Here is a 17,178-nt window from a genome sequence, read left to right on the forward strand (position 1 = left end):
AGCTTGCAGCAATCTTTCTGTCTCTGCAGTTCTTCGAAAGGAGTTTGAAGAACAAGATTGTTCAGGTAAACTCCGACAATACCACAGCACTCGCTTATTTGAAGAATCAGGGAGGAACACACTCCAGAACTTTGTTTTTCCTGGCGAGGGAGATTCTGCTGTGAGCGAAGAGAAGAAAGGTTACGATCCTGACGAGGTTCATTGCAGGAGTGCAAAACGTCAGGGCCGATCTTCTCAGTCGTCGTGAACAAATCCTACCGACGGAATGGACCTTAAACAAAGACGTGTGTCGAGACCTTTGGAGGTTGTGGGGACGTCCTCTGGTCGACTTATTCGCGACGTCAAGGACCAAGAGACTTCCTCTTTATTGCTCCCCGGTCCTAGATCCAGAAGCGATCGCTGTGGATGCATTGCTTTGGAATTGGACGGGTCTAGATCTGTACGCCTTCCCACCATTCAAGATTTTGGGGGAAGTCATGAGGAAGTTTGCGGCCTCAGAAGGGACGAGGTTGACCCTGATCGCTCCGATGTGGCCAGCGAGAGAATGGTTCACAGAGGTCATGTCTTTCCTTGTAGACTTTCCAAGGACATTGCCCTGGAGGAAAGATCTACTCAAACAGCCTCACTTCGAAAGGTTTCACCAAAACCTCTCCGCTCTGAGTCTGACTGCGTTCAGACTATCGAAAAGTTGGCCAGAGCGAGAGGTTTTTCGAAAGCAGCTGCGAAAGCAATCGCAAATGCAAGGCGTGCTTCTACAAGAGCTGTTTACCAATCGAAGTGGGCTTCCTTCAGGGCATGGTGTAAAAAGGAGGGAGTTTCCTCTTCCTCGACCTCTGTGAACCAGATAGCTGATTTTCTGCTCTTTCTCAGGAATGTGCAGAAATTAGCAGTCCCTACCATCAAGGGATATAAGAGCATGTTGTCAGCGGTTTTTAGGCACAGAGGCCTTGACCTTTCTGACAACAAAGACATTCATGATCTTTTAAAATCTTTTGAAACTTCGAAGATTCCTCAAACGAGACCTCCTTCATGGAACCTTGACGTGGTTCTTAAGTTCTTAATGTCAAGTCCTTTCGAACTTCTTCAAGCAGCGTCTCTTCGAAACTTGACAAGGAAGGCTCTTTTCCTAACTTCTCTGGCGACGGCTAAGAGAGTTAGTGAAATACAAGCTTTTAGTAATTTAGTGGGATTCAAAGGAGACAATGCTGTCTGCTCTTTGAGCCCAACTTTCTTGGCGAAGAATAAAAATCCTTCTAATCCTTGGCCGAAAACTTTCAAGATCAAGGGTATGTCAAGTCTGGTGGGCCAAGAACCAGAGAGAGCCCTGTGCCCTGTCAGGGCTCTCAAGTTCTATGTACATAGAACAAAAGAGGTAAGAGGTCCCTCAGGTAATCTCTGGTGCTCTGTGAAGAGACCAGAGTTACCTTTATCTAAGAATGCTGTTGCTTTCTTTCTGAGGGACGTCATTAAAGAGGCTCATTCATCTTTCCAGAAGACTGATTTGAGCCTCTTACGAGTGAAAGCTCACGAAGTTAGAGCTGTCGCTACCTCTCTTGCCTTCCAAAAGAATATGTCAATCAAGGACATTCTTGATTGCACCTTTTGGAGGAGTAACTCCGTCTTCGCCTCACATTACCTAAGGGATGTGAGAACGATTTATGACGACTGTAATTCACTTGGGCCATACGTTTCTGCAGACACAGTCTTGGGGTCCGGAAGTAGCTCTTTCCCTATCCCTTAGTTAGGTTTAGGTTAGTTTTATTGTTGTGTTTTTAGGTTGTGGTGAGTCTTATGTGAAGATCTCCCATCCTTTAGTTAGTTTTAAGGGGTCTTTGGATAGTTGGTCAGGTGGTGGTCAGTTGCTTCGTTGCCCTCATATGTATGGCTCGATGGTCTTGTCACGTTGAGGTCACGTACCCGTTGACAGATCATCCAGAGCGCACCAGCACTACAGGTCTCCACCTGGCTGGCAACTCTGATTTAAGCAAAAGCAGGCTTAAGTGACAGTAATCACAGAGTCTACTTTGCTAACAGGTGAGGAACCAAGATGTATATCATCTACTTAATTTAAGTTTCCTAAAAAATCCTATTCTGTCTCTTCCCACCATCCGAAGGTGGGATTCAGCTATATATATATCTGTCAGGTAAGTGGCATGAACAAAATGTTATTGTTATTATACAATTAAGTTTGTTCATACTTACCTGGCAGATATATATAATTAAAGTGCCCGCCCTCCTCCCCTCAGGAGACAGGGGCATTAATAAAATATGAATAGAAAATGGGAATGGTTCCTGATATCCGCCTCCCAGCGGCGGGAATGGGTACTACCACCTGGCCGCCCACTGCGTGTGCCGCGAGTTTTGAAATTCTGCCGGACTTCAGAAAATACAGCTATATATATATATCTGCCAGGTAAGTATGAACAAACTTAATTGTATAATAACAATAACTTTTTTTTTTTTTTTTTTTTTTACATTAAACCATATAACTTATTCAGCAACTTGGTTAGATTTGGAATTTGTATTCGCACCTTTGATTATACTTTTAGAATGATTATAAGAAGATGGTGGCATCAGAAGAGAGGTTCAAGAAGCGCCTAAGTGAATTGAAGGAGGAAATGAAGACAGAAGGAATGGAAGAGGAAATAAAACAAATTGAAGAAGAAGAGGAAAGGATAGGAAAGTTATTCACAGTCGCAGAAAGAATCAAAGGTAGTTGTTTATATTCTTTTGGAGACAGTAAGGCATGTCCTTCATTGTTTGTACAGTTGTAATCATTAAGAGCATCTTTCTGCTCGAATTAAAAGAATCCTGATAATGCTCAGGAATGGCAGATGCAGTGTTGGCTGATGTCAGGAATTTCACTGTTCTCCTCACATTATCTGATTTATTGCAAGCCAAGTTTCTTATTACTGTAAATGCCATATTGGAAGTTAACGTGTTGCTTTTGGAGACCATTATCTTGGTAATTTTCTTTTAAATTTTTCCTTAAATGATAAAATTTTTATATGAAATTTTAAGTCACTGTTTATACATTTTATTAACCACTGTTGTCTTTTGAATTTATTTTATGCCATAATCCCAGCAGGTTTTCTTGGATCTGTGCTGATTGTAGTCAAGTGATTGGTTTTCTGCTGTGAAGTGCTAGTGATGCCATGACATTATTTTTATTCCAGCTATTTGGACTCTGTTGGTTCCCAAGATGAATTCCTTAGGGAAAGAGAAGTTGCCTGATAAAATAGTCAAGCTAAAGACCCTCAGAGAAATCAATCTTCGAATGAAGAAGCCCATAAAGAACACTGTTCAGTTGGTGCCGTTCGATCCATCAGAGCCGGTTGGTGAGTGATTGCTTTACTATGAGGTTGAAGTATAAGATTATTATTTTTCAGTCTTTAAAGTTGAAAGTTGTGTAGCATTGTTATTTTATATTTTACCTTCCATATTTTACCACCTTGTTTCATTAGTCTTAATGATTTTATAACATGTCTAAAACCAGCTGTACATGATAGATACAGAATGTATGGAAAGACTAAAATATTTCACAAAAAATGACTTGGTCAAAGCGCAGCTGCAAACAAACATGGTTTGTAATTTTACAGATCTAATATAGGATTGGTGGCCCTTCACACGGACTCCTAGTCATTTACGTGGTTGTATTTCAGGGATTGGCAACATGATCGTATCAACACACTTTCGTTGCAGCATCTGTAGCAAATCTATTGAGCCAGATAAGGAGAGTGTTCTTGCACACTGTAGCAGTGAAGATCACTACAAGAATGCATTGGTAAGATATATTTAAATTAAGCTGAGTTGGTTGCAAATGATTTTTATTATGATTTGGTATTTCCACATTCATTTTCCATGTTTTTTCAGCTTGCATAATAACAGAAATTTACTTACATTTGTGAGAGAGAGATCATTGGGGTGGTATAAATCCTTTTTCCAGAGCCAGCCAATAAATTGAATGTTCTTTTTTGGAAGCTAAACCTCTTCATATATTATATTCATTATTTAATTTGAAAAGACTCAGCTTAGTCCAAAACTTACAGCTGTGATTTTTACATTAGGTCAGATGTTGCTTGTTTGTATCGGTTTGAAAATAAAAAACATGAGTTCTGTAGAAATACATAAACAAGATGTTTGTCATTTCTCAGTTAGTCATACTTTAATTTTGCTAATAATGGCTACATATGAAGTGTTTTCTCCTCATTCTTCCCTGGCCTTTGCCCATTATTTCCGAACTCCTATCAGGTCTAGGTCTTTGTTTACTTCCAGTCTGCTGTTTTCTGTTATGCATTCCAGCCTTTAGACGCATCTCTGCATCAGTTACTCTTTTGCATAATTTTCCAACAGTACTTAGGCCATGAATCTTAACTTGGTTTTAGTTGTAATTCTTGATTGTGCTGTTGTACATTATATATAATTATAGGATTTCAATGATGTTATTCTACCTAGCATGCATTCAGTGCAGTTCTTGATGAGGTGTGTATGATGATGGTTAGCACCAGTGAGGAAGAAGTGTCTGGCATTGCTTTTATTAAAATAAAATATTTAGGTAAGTCAGACATTTTATTCACCATTTAAGTAATTTGGCATTTGCTCACTTTATACAATTGGGCTTTCATATTTACCTTGCAGAGTCAGATTTTTGAAAATGTCATGCTGATTGAAGAATGACAGAATTTAAAGGAGTTGGGAAGAAACCAAAGGGAATGGATGAAAAATAAGTGGTTGATAGTATGTATTGCAAATAAAGGCAAGAGGGATGCTGCAGTAAAACCTGTAGTTACTGTGGCACATTTGGTTAGTGGCCCATAACGGCAAAAGGATTTATAAAAGGAATTAATTTTTCAACTCAAGAAATATGATTTTTGAAATTTATTTATTTATAGGGTTTTAAAAGCATTCCCTTTTTTATATAATGCAAAGGAAAGGTTTTTTTCTTTTTCTTGTGTACCAATATGAAAGTATTGGTACATTGTATCCTGTTTTTCTTTTTCTTGCAGCGTAAACAGGAGGAAATGAGAAATGCAGAAAAACTTGCTCAGGAGAAGAAAGAGGAAGATGACGAAGGTAGTGATGGGGAACAAAAGGAGGAAGAGGTAGAGAATAATGATGATATTGGTGATGATGAACCTATGGAAGATCCCTATGAAGGAGAATCTGTAAGTGAAAATGTCCTAAAACTTTTCATTTAATTGCATAATTTCGGACATTACATTTTCAGCAGAAACGATATACAAGTTTTGAATCATTTTTTCTGGACAATTAGTACTCTTTCATATATGAAACAAATCTTCGGTCTGAACATTAGGATAAATCTTCTAGTGCCAGCTTTAAAACTGTAATAAAGAAATTATTAGCCTTTTTATGTTTCTCAAGATTTTAAGGTTTATGTATTGTAGTACTTGAAACTATGGTTTATTTTTAGACGTGCACAATATTCCCCCCCATTTTAGATATTAGACTTGCAATACGAGACTCAAGAATCTACTCAGTTAGAGTAGGTATTGACATGCACATTTGATGTAACTTTCCATTCCCTTAGGGTGACATTAATACCCTGATGAATGAGGTTGAAGAGATGATCGATAATGAAGATGAAGATTCGAGAGAGGCCGACAATGAAAATGTACCAGAAGGGTAAGGAAATGCATCTCCTTAGTAAAGTATATGAATTTATTTTCAGGTAATGTACTTAACTTATGTCAGACAGTAGATGTTAACTTGAATCTTTTGTTTGAAGTTTGGATATATATTTTTTGGAGCATTTTTTAAAGTTTCAACGTTCTTTAAATTTCATGTGAATTTCTAAAAGGGGTTCATAATTTGTTTTGGCAGATTTGTAGATAATGATGAACTGATTTATGATGACGGCGACATAGCTGAGGAGTTCCGTGAGGTTTTAGACTACAATCCAGATGATGTTGAAGATGAAGGAAGCTTCGAAGAAGCAGAAACAGAGGGAAAGCCTGCTGGTAGAGCTGCTGGAGGGGCAGGAAGAAAAGCTAAGGCAACTCCAAAAAAGGAGAAACCAGCTACTAAAGCATCACCCACTATAAGGAGGACAAGGAAGAAATAAATGACAAGGTTTAAGAAAGTGGAATGCCAAGTTGCCACCTCTTCATGAGAAAGGTGTTTTCCCATTTATTTTTAAGTTTTTTTTTAGAAACTTGATCTTTTAGCTAAAAGGTTATTCATGGTAGGAATCCACATGTTTATTTTCATTGTAACCAATCAACCTTATACTGTAATGTAGTTTTACATTACCATTTTTTAATGTGTTCTCAAATTTTAGGGCACATTAGTACACTTTGATATAGTTTTGGTACTAGGAAATATTTGCTGTGAACACATGAACCAATAAAATGATTTTAAAGTCATGTTCTGCGTACAGCAACAAACTGATGTTTATTCTAAGACTAAAGCAGTCTTGTAATTGATGGAAGGAAGTTGAATTTGTAGATAGGTTTTCATGTATATTTAGACTGCATATGAATTGTATTATGTTTATATATGTTATGTCTTGAATATAATTGCTTCCTGAAATTACAAGTAATATATGTAGCTACCAAGGCTTATTTGATGTTGCTATTATATAGTTAACAGTATGCTTCCCAGGAGTGCTTATACTTTACTTCAACTTTTGAGTCTAGGTATTTCGTTTTAACAAAAAGTACTCTAGTTAGAAATTGCAATTATGAAAACTGATGACAACTGTACTTGTATTATGGACTTGAATAAACACAAGAAATAATTTTGTATAATAACCACTTCAACTTGCTTGTTAACTTATGTGCTCATTTTGTTAATCGTGAAAGGTATACAATGAAGATCTCTTGTGAATTGCCCAGTAAATTGCAGGAAATATTCCAAGATCATAATTTTATCACTGAAGAACACCTGTTGGTAGGTGAAACCATATCAGCCTGCCTTTCCTATCATGCTGGTGCTGGCTGGGTGATGTTAAGTTGAATATTAAAGCACCCATCCAAAGTATTTGGTGTGAGGAAGTGACTGTCTCTGCTCTTATAAGAAGGAAGGTAACTGGTGTAGAGCATTATCATCATTTAGGCATGTTTGCTTTTTCATTCACTTGCCTGTATTTCCCAACCATGAGACAGTGTTTCTCGGCGGTTTTCCTTGAATGGGATTTGTTCCTTTAAAAACACTCGAGTCTGACACCTGGCCATTTCAGTCACATCTGAAATGTCAGTTGTGTACGAAGATGTTATGGGAGCCATCCTTCCCAAGGTTATATTTATGACTAGGAAGTCAACATTGCTAAATGTAAGGCAGAACAACCTCTTAAAATTCTAGATAACAGTATCCGTAACGTGAGGAATTAGTCTCTAATGTTAGAGATTTGTATTTTTGTTAGGACTAATGGCAATTTATAAAAAATAAACTTTGTTTAGTAATAACCTCTTAATCATTAGTAGCTTAATCTCTGCAATGGTTCTTCAGCTTCAACTTGAATCTTAAAAGGCAAAACACCAGTGCTAATGTCCAGGGCATACTCCATCATCCCACAGAGGTAGGCTTGGTCAAGTTTTGATTCCATAATTATGAAGCTAGTATAATAATGTAATATTGCTCAAGTATTCAAAATTAATGAAACCACACTGTTTTAAAAAACAGTAATACATGTAAAATCCAAGAAGAAAGTCGAGCACCAGGTTTTAAGGTAGGAAACAAGACTGATGGCGTAGTTGAATGCTAATAACCACATTAGGGGAGGAAATATGTTCAGTTTGGGTAGAATCTTCCAGATTTTGATAGTCTGGACATGATATGAAGGGGTGAAGAGTAGTCAGTCAGAGCAAAGTAGAAAGACCAGGATGAATATCTGGGAAATTGTGGAGGAGAAAGGGCCATGGATCCCTCCGTAGGGGGTTTAGTACTGTCAGTGCACCTCACACGATGCACTGTAGGCATTACTTAAAGTGCTTTGCAGCATCCTGTCAGCCCCAGCTGCAACCCCTTTCATTCCTTTTATTGTACCTCCTTTCATTTTCTCTTTCCTCCATCTTACTTAACCCCCTCTCCTTACAATTGTTTTATGGTGTAACTGAGGTTTTCCTCTTGTTACACCTTCAGACATTTATAGTCAGTTTTACATTTCAGCGCTGAATGACCTCGCAGTAGGTCTCGGCGCTTGGCCTTTTGTCAAAATATGTATACATATTCTATTAGAAAAATATTGAAGATGATGTAGAGGACAGTTTGTAGCTATAGAGTATAAAGGAATTTGAAGAGGTGCCAGTTTGGTAACCGTATACACTTGAAAAAAATTGAAGTTTGGAGATGGAACAAAATATTGGTAAGTAAATGCATGAAAGCTACCAGTTTGCCTTTTCGAGACCTTGTGATGCAAAGCTATTAATTTCTGTATCTTCGGAGGTGTGTGTCATGCGGAAGTGTTTTCAGTGCTATCTTGGACCCAAATCTCATACACATCCATCCAGTACTACCTTCCTGATTCATTCTTCAACTACCTAAAATAAAAAAAATCCCTGAAGCTTTTTGTCTCTTGATAATTTGGTTCATTTTCTCTTTCAGTTCTACTATTTATTAAGAAACAAAATATTTCCTAAATGAGAAGACAGAATCCTGAAATTTCCTTTAAGAATATTGCTCTATGAACGGTTTAGTTGCACTAACGAAACTTTAGTGACAGCTCGCCAATCGGCCCACCTTGAAATCGGTGAGTAGGTGCAATCTGTCTGCTTGAAATATCTGTTTTTTAAAACACTATTTCCTCTCAACGGGCATATTGCTTATAATAAAACCTACGTTACACTACAGGAAGCTCTTTGCAACGTACATAAGCTTGCATGTCCATTACTTTTTACTTTTTCTCGATATGTGAAGGTCTCCGTAGTAGGTTAGTGCGAATTGGGAGTTAGTTTAATATTTTCAACGTTATCTCGATATGTGATGGCTCCATAGGGGGTCAGTGCAAATTGGGACTTAGTAAAAAAAATAAAGTGAATATTGTAATTTTTTTATTTACATTAAGAGGTTAATGAGAGTACTTATTTTTAATATTTTCTACGTTTTCTCGATATGTTAAGTCTTCATAGGGGGTTAGTGCAAATTGGGACCTATTTTAAAAATAAGTTGAATACTATTGTTTGTTAAATGACATTAAGAGGTTAATAAGAGTACTTTTTTTAACTTATGAATGTTCTTGTCTAATAATCGGCAGTGGGTGAATTAAGAATATTTTGACATTTCTATTCAAGATGTGTTGTGCATTAAAGTGACGGATTAGTTAGCAATTTACTTATAATGACATTGTTATTGACATTGTTTTGTGGATTTGAAATGTTTTTGCACTTACTATACATGCATGAATCGAGTAGCCTACAATGTATTTGAAGCATTGCTCCCCAAGTCTCCAGTTTAACTGAAAATACACTAAAGACGTTGGTTGAATAATTGATGTATCTGACAGAAGATTGTTTTGCATTGTTAGCTATGCTGAGGTTACGATTATATTTCGAAGGATTTGACACTTTAAAGCAGGTAAAGTTCGGTTTCTACTTGAGAATTTTCTGTGTATTTCTGGTGATAGAAGTTCACTTTCGACGTGGTTCGAAAGTCACGTAAAGCCGTTGGTCCCGTTGCTGAATAACCACTGGTTCCATGCAACGTAAAAGCACCATACAAACAAACAAACAAACTTGAGAATTCTCACTCGCAAGGCCCTAGGGAAGAACCACAAGTAATATATCAGTTTTCCTTGGTATTCCAGCATGCACTGGATTCTTAGACCAGCGTAATCACTGCCTGTTTTACAAATGAAATCGTTCATCTGCTGGTTATAAAACCAATCCACTAACAACGATTTTTTTTATTTGGATTCTGATATAGAAACACCAAAGTTAACTAATAAATTATATACTGTCCTTTTGCCGCTGAAAGCAACTCCTCCAATATACATGTTTGCCATTAAACATCGCGGAAAGTCGAAAGAGAGACCTGACAGCAGGAGAGGAAAAGGAAGAAGATCTCCACGCAAGCAGGTAGCTGCAGGTTCCCATGATTGGGGAGGTTCTAATTCCTGTCGCGTGTCCCTTAAGTCGTAGGCTCCTGATGACCTTCGCGTTCAACGATATTTCTAATTAATGAAAAATCGCAGAACTAAAAATGCGCCGTCGACCATACGAGAGAGAGAGAGGAGTACAACTACTCATGGGCCTATAGAGAATAACTGCTTGGCTATCTACCCTCTCGTGCAAGGGAAACTCGATACTGATCGATAGAAAGTCAATAGTAATCTTTAATACTGATTCTAGATTATATCCGTGTCCTTTGCTGCTTTTTTTTTTCTTATTGGTGTCGATATATCACGAGGGAGGGGGACAGTGGTAGATTCTTCTGACATATCTATCTACTATTAGAAAGGCTGCGTCTACCAGCGTTGGCCCCAGCATACCGTCCTCTCCGGAAGTACTTGGAAAAGGCACGTTCTTTTTCTTTCCGTAGAGAATTGCACCTAACGAGCATAAGTTTAGGGTAAAAATAGCTCTGCGCGGTTAAGCGCGTGCGCTATGAACACAACAGCAGCAGCCTCTGAGCCCACCCGTGACCTAGTTCAGGACGAGAGAGAGATAGAGAGTGAGAGGTCTCTCCCGCGTTATACGTGTTTGGGATTTTAGCGATTTCATACGTCCAAACTTTCCTGCGTTCATAGAAAGTAAGTTTCATCACCGTAGAGGCGTGCAGAGAGTGGCTTTTTTAAGATATTTAGATCACGAAACAGACGACGGACGAGATAGAGTGGCCTATGTAAGAAGTTTAAGAACGTGGTATGACAGAAAAGTTGATAGCTTAAATGACTTGGATTTTGGACGACGCGTCGATGACTGACCTAGTATGGAAAGCTGAGGCATCTAATTGGTGACCCAAGGCAAGGACTTTGTCAGTGGTATTCGATGCACCGTTGTGGGAATATCTCATCGCCGCGATGACTACTCGTCTTTTGGAAGCTCTGGAAAATGATCGAAAATTATATTCTTCGCAGCTGGTGTGAGAGACTGAATGAGCTCTTCCAGCTTTTGTTGGAATAGAATGATTGGAATCGAGTGAGTGAAAGACAGGGTTGCATCCTTACCTAACATTGGGGTGTAATGTTCAGGGGCTGTGCATCACAGGGCACTTCGTCCCTAATCTGCCACAGGAGAACTTAAAAGTTTCCCTTAAGTATATATGTAGGCGTTACTTAAGGTTCTTTGCAGCATGCCTTCGGCCCCTAGACACAACCCCTTTCATTCCCATTACTGTTCCTCCTTTCATATTCTCTTTCTTCCATCTTACTTTCCAACCTCTCTTAACAGTTGATTCATAGTGCAACTGCCTTGAGGTTTTCCTCCTGTCACACCTTTTACTTTTAATGTCCGTTTCAGCGCTGAATGACCTCGTAGGTCCCAGTGCTTGGTTTTTGGCCAACATTCTATATTGAGTCAATCATTTCAAATGACGAAAAAAACGTATGCAGCAAGAATTTAAGTATCTTCGCAACTGATGTGAGGTAAAAGCCAGCATGCTCTATGTTTATCTGTTGGATTTTAATATTTTTTACGGCCCATGTATCATCCCTCATTTGGTAAATCGAAATGGGGCCATTTTAACTGAATAATTATCTCTTCGGTTTCTTAAATATTTAGATATGTATTTCAATTTCTGTTTGAAATATATCTAAGTTCCCATATCTTTTCAATCTTTGAGGACACTCAGGGGCTCAAAGAGTTTTATCTTCCAATATCAGTGAAGGGTGACATCGTATAATGGTGGTTTTGAAAGTATTGGACGATGAATTCTGTGGTAAATTTCCATTAAAATGACATTTTACCGAGACAATTACAGACAAGCTTACCGCTGCACATTCAATCCCGCTCGGGAGCATTTTAAGCCTTTCCAACAAAGGACCGAATACGTAAAATGACGGTATCTCGTATCGAGGTAATCAAGTAAGAAGTGACCCCCCTCTTTCCTTCTCTCTCTTTCCAGGACTGCTGGACTGAGCAATGGGTTCTGTGCAGCTGGAGGAATTATCGCCAGACCATTCCGAACATTCCCTGAATTCAGAAAATGCCTCCTCGTTTATTGGGATCAAGACTGGGTGTGGAAAGTAAGTTGGAAAGAGTCAGACTCAGTCTCGGTCTAGTGTCATCTAGCGATACGGAGGCTAGGTGTTACACGAGAGCACAAGTTGTGTCACAGCAAGGAACTGTTACTTCGTAAGGCTATTTCCCTAGCTTTAGTGGTAACTATTTCATGCCAGAAGTATGAAAATAGACTTCAGAGACCTGTCACTGTCGAGCTTTCTTGAAATATTTAAACTTCATCAATATCTAATATGTTAAGTGGTATTGGTACTATGATCACATAGTACCAATACCACGGAGACGTTTACAGAAATACTAAATTTGAGGTGTGTCGTCACCTAGTGCTGCTGTCCCTTTAACATATTAGATAGTAATGAAGTTTAAATTTTTCAAGAAAGCTCGACACCAACAGGTCCCTGAAGCCTATTTTCATACTTCCGGCATGAAACAGTTACCACTAAAGCTAGGAAAATAGCCTTACGAGCGTAGTAATCTAGCATAATTCCACGCAGATGAAAATGAAAACTATGCAATTTTGGAAAGGAACTTGAAGAGTGACTTTCGTTATGTTATATATTTCATACTGTATATAGAGAAACTGAAACTGTTTGGATTATATAGGCGACTCTGTCGTCATCACCTCTAGCCAGTGTTACCAACTGTAGGGTAATTGACCTACGCGTAGGGTAATATGGGCAAAATCTTAGAGAGGAGGACGATATTTTCAAGGGTAGGGTAATTGTAACAAGATAGATTTAGATCAATATGCTTATTAGTATTCATGATATTGCATATAAACATAATCTAAAGATTTATTTATCATCATAGCCGCAGAATGTTTGGTCATTTTCAGTTATGTAGGGTAATTTCTCGTGTCCTGTAGGGGTCGTAGGGTTAGAGGAGTTGGCATCACTGCCTCCAGTTTCTGGGTCTGGTTTATTATGCTGTCCACCACCCAGCTCTGTTTTGGCGCTGTCTTGAGCGCTGATCGGCCTAAAGTAGCCCCAGAGCTTGACTTGACAGCCTGAGTTCCATTAAAAAATCGTCTAGCCAATTCTTTTCTGTTAGGGCATAATCAAAAAAATAATTTACGTCCCGTATATTTATGACAAAAAAAGCATTTCTGTTCCACCCAAAGCCTGAACATCCGGACGAGAAAGGGACGAAACCTCCACTTCCTGCAGATGGTCATCTTGCCCCTGGTGCCCATAGCAGCGCTCATCATCCAGAACTGCATCACCATGGAGAACGTCATTCGATACCAGGCGGAAATCACCAAAGTCAACGAAGGGGTACTAAAAGCTGTCATACACTATGCTCTGTTCGGTTTCTTAGTTCACCATAGTCGATTCATTTAAGGTAGATTCTTGTGCCTACGAGACGTTTGTCAGGCTGCTTCTGATTGGCTGGTAACGAGAGGTAGGGTAGGCCGCTCGCTCAGTGTCATTATTTTCGTCTGTGGCTTAGAAAACTAGCAATATGTTTACATTTCTTCAATTATCTCACGCTTTGCTCAAGATAGGAAAGATTAGGTCATACCATAGGATTCGATATTAATTGTGCACTAAGCCATCTGTTCCTGAAATCAATAAGATAAAACATAAAGGAATTACAACGAGTAAAAGTGAAGAGGGAAGATTTAATTCTTTATACCTCTTTTTACTAATCATCGGATTTTGCATCATTAACACCATCAAGATAAAATAAAACTTGTGTTTTCATACAACAAATACACCCTGAATACGCTGGTACTTTCAGATTTTAGATGAGTGTAATATGTGAAGAGAAAATGAAGACTATGTCTTATTATGTTGTATCTGTAAATGATTCAAGTTTGACGGTATTGCCGAGAGAATGGGAGCTGCAAGGCGCCGTTGCGTGCTCGTCTCAAAGAGATTTGAGTTGCCAATTAGAGATATTCGGGTTGCAGTTTCGACAATATTTTGCATGTTATATCATTACATATTCTGTAATTAAATATACAGAATTCCCATTATGACTGCCGAACATATTCAATCCAATATCATATAGTATGTCTGGACATATCTGATAACGAAAAAAATAATAATAATCAGATGGATGCATCAGGTATCGTTAGCTCAGATCTAAACGGGCCCGCGGGGAATTGAGTCCAGCCAGCGTAGAAGTTGAACTCTGTGGACAGACTTCGCACTCTTCAACTCAGCTTAAGTTTTTAGTCAGGTTGTTTCTGAATATTGTTTCTAATTTTATTTTATGAATATATTTTCAAATGAAAGATATCAGAAACTTTTTTGAGTGATATAAAATGATAATCTCAGAGAAGTACTAAACACAAAGGATTAAGAAAGATTGACTTCCTTTCAGGCTGAGTCAAGTATGGATGCAACATTTTCAGACAAATTCTTTGTTTTCTCTTTACATATTACTCGCATCTAAAATCTGAAAGCACCAGCATATTCAGGGTGATTTTATTGTTTAAAAACACAAGATTTTATTTTCTCTTGATAGCATAAATTATGCAAAATCCGATAAATAAAAACCGGTAAAAAGAATGAAATGTTTCTCTCTTCACTTTTACTCGTAATTCCTTTGTGTTTTATCTTATTGATTTCAGGAAGAGATCATTTAGCTGTACATTTAATACCGGATTCTTTGGTATGACTAAAACTTTATCATCTTTTGCAAAACGTGAGAAAATTGAAGAAATATAAACATATTGCTAGTTTTCTAAGCTACAAACGAAAATATGACACACTGAGTGAGCGGCCGACCTCCCGGTACCAGCCAATCAGAGGCCGCCAAACAAACGTCTCGTAGGCACAAGAATCTACCTTATGTGAATCGACTATAGGTGCCTGACCTATATATACTTTCTTTGGCTCTGAGCTGAAAGATACGATTGGGTTTGCAGAAGATGTTAATGGCTTTGAAATGTAAAATCGTAGTACTAGCGGTCATTATTTTGTCCAAGAAATGGCAATGTTTACGTTTTTATCAGAAAATCGTTGTACTATCGGTCATTTTTTTTTTCAAGAAATGGCAATGTGTACGTTTATATCAGAAATGCTATTTCCGAAGTAAACAACAGAAACAATAGTTTCTGTCGTTTATACGTGGGAAATTCTGCTTTTAATTTATTTGCTCCTGGAAAACAAAGCCATCTGGAAGGTATGATAATTGCCATCGAATATTCCAGGTCCTGCTCACTGTCAATTTAGGACGTCTTGTGGCTGGCATCCAGAGAGAGCGTCTGGCAGTGGCGTATTATTTCTTCACAAACAGATCACTCCACAGGTTGGTTCTCCATAGATTGTTGCGTCAAGGTCTATAGTATCTCTATAGACCTTGATAATGCTATTGAGAAGGGCGAGAATTCCATTTTATCGCAGTAGCAACAAATAGTAAACACGTATAACAATAAAAATTCACTTTTACTTTCGTATAACACGCGCTTAAAAAAGTGACTTGTAATGCCGTATGGTACTAACTTGAAATATGTTCCAGATTTGTTTAAAATGTTTAGTAAAAATGTATGTGTTGTAATGCCATATGGTACTAGAAAGGTATTTCAAATTTTTTAAAATGTTTAGTAATAATGTATGTTTGTGTGTCTGTATACGTTGAAAAACGAGCGATTGTTGTATGAATCGAGCAAAATAAAAGCCAAAACATTAGTACACAGCCTCTGAACACCACGCCTTATTCTTCTTCTTTCTTCTGTCTGTTTTCCAGGTCGAACCTCACCCAGTTCTACGCCGACACAAATCACTACATCACCAAGCTGACGACTTGGCCTAAGATCAGCAAAGACGAGTCGGACTTGTTCCTGTCTCCGCAGCATTTTCAAATATGTCTGAATGACTTCAGGTACCAGTACGTCTGATGATTCTGAGCCTAATTTGGATTTATAGGCATAATTTGAACAGCTTACAACTGGTTTGCTTGCAACTATTGGAAGAGGGCTATTAATTAAGATGGCTGAGGTAGCAGATTACATTTTTTAATGAATTTTATATGCATAGTCTCTCTCTCTCTCTCTCTCTCTCTCTCTCTCTCTCTCTCTCTCTCTCTCTCTCATAGAGGCAGTTTCACAGAGGCTTTTGAGTTGCACGGAGAGAGAGAGAGAGAGAGAGAGAGAGAGAGAGAGAGAGAGAGAGAGAGAGAGAGATCTGAAGTATTACAGTTGGCGAAGTTAGAAAAAAAGTTGATAATACTTATTTCATGGACACTAGCGTAGCAGATTACTTATAGACTGTAGGTCTACGTAATATGCGTGTGTAATTCAACCATTACTACCACATATTTCGTTAAAGAACCGTAGGTAATTAAACGCTAACAAAGTCATTTCCATCTCTGATAGAATAATAATATCATTTTCCTCCTTCCAGATCGCAGATCGACTCGACGGAGATGCTCATTTCGCGGAAGATGGACTTCTACGGCGATATAACGGCTCCTCTCATTCGCCAGCTCATCATCTACACCAGCACGACCAGCTCTCCCAGTCTGTGGCAGTCCGTATTTCTGGCAGAGTTGTGCACTAATGGCTTTAGTCTTTGCACTTGTGTAGAATTTGCACGTCTCTTTTTTTATGTCTGAGCGTTGACATGTGTGTGATATCACGACTTTGACGCTGGGGACGTTGCGTCTAGAGTGGTTTCAGTTGCCTGTAGTACTCTCTCTCTCTCTCTCTCTCTCTCTCTCTCTCTCTCTCTCTCTCTCTCTCTCTCTCTCTCTCTCTCTCTATATATATATATATATATATATATATATATATATATATATATATATATATATCAGTCTGAATGCGTCATCATATGGATATACTCTCTCTCTCTCTCTCTCTCTCTCTCTCTCTCTCTTTATGGATCACATGTATGGTAGGTACTTCCCTTGTTTTAAATTTCTAGGGAACTGACAAATTTGGATCTTGCAAATCACACACACACACACTCACACACACACACACACACACACACAAATATATATATAATATTATATATATATATATATATATATATATATATATATATATATATATATATATATTCCAATGCTGACGTATTTGAGGATGAGTGTA

General features: G+C 38.2%; 2 protein-coding genes across 3 annotated transcripts in view; both read left to right on the forward strand.

Moving 5' to 3' along the window:
• The window catches only part of LOC135208520 (uncharacterized), a 72,213-nt gene extending 65,456 nt beyond the window's left edge, over positions 1-6,757 (forward strand). For both annotated transcript variants that reach the window (XM_064240798.1, XM_064240799.1), the window contains 6 exons: positions 2,550-2,712; positions 3,177-3,338; positions 3,663-3,784; positions 5,007-5,165; positions 5,549-5,643; positions 5,842-6,757. In XM_064240798.1, coding sequence (XP_064096868.1) covers positions 2,550-2,712; positions 3,177-3,338; positions 3,663-3,784; positions 5,007-5,165; positions 5,549-5,643; positions 5,842-6,082 — 942 coding nt within the window. In that variant the 3' untranslated portion in view covers positions 6,083-6,757. The remainder of the gene's footprint in view (positions 1-2,549; positions 2,713-3,176; positions 3,339-3,662; positions 3,785-5,006; positions 5,166-5,548; positions 5,644-5,841) is intronic.
• A 5,104-nt stretch (positions 6,758-11,861) lies between these two features.
• On the forward strand, positions 11,862-16,765 carry LOC135208215 (uncharacterized). The gene is made up of 5 exons (XM_064240338.1): positions 11,862-12,139; positions 13,255-13,408; positions 15,295-15,392; positions 15,831-15,965; positions 16,487-16,765. Exons 1-5 carry the CDS (start codon positions 12,036-12,038, stop codon positions 16,695-16,697), a joined length of 702 nt encoding a protein of 233 aa, XP_064096408.1. The 5' UTR covers positions 11,862-12,035; the 3' UTR covers positions 16,698-16,765.
• Positions 16,766-17,178: the final 413 nt, after the last annotated feature.

Source organism: Macrobrachium nipponense, chromosome 35, assembly GCF_015104395.2.
Source record: "Macrobrachium nipponense isolate FS-2020 chromosome 35, ASM1510439v2, whole genome shotgun sequence".
Classification (NCBI taxonomy): Eukaryota; Metazoa; Arthropoda; class Malacostraca; order Decapoda; family Palaemonidae; genus Macrobrachium; species Macrobrachium nipponense.

Excerpts from the sequence above, each read along its gene's own strand:
- LOC135208215 (XM_064240338.1), top strand. The coding sequence starts at position 12,036 with ATGGGTTCTGTGCAGCTGGAGGAATTATCGCCAGACCATTCCGAACAT. Across the intron at positions 13,409-15,294 it reads TCACCAAAGTCAACGAAGGG|GTCCTGCTCACTGTCAATTT; the intron begins GTACTAAAAGCT and ends CGAATATTCCAG. Across the intron at positions 15,966-16,486 it reads ATATGTCTGAATGACTTCAG|ATCGCAGATCGACTCGACGG; the intron begins GTACCAGTACGT and ends TCCTCCTTCCAG.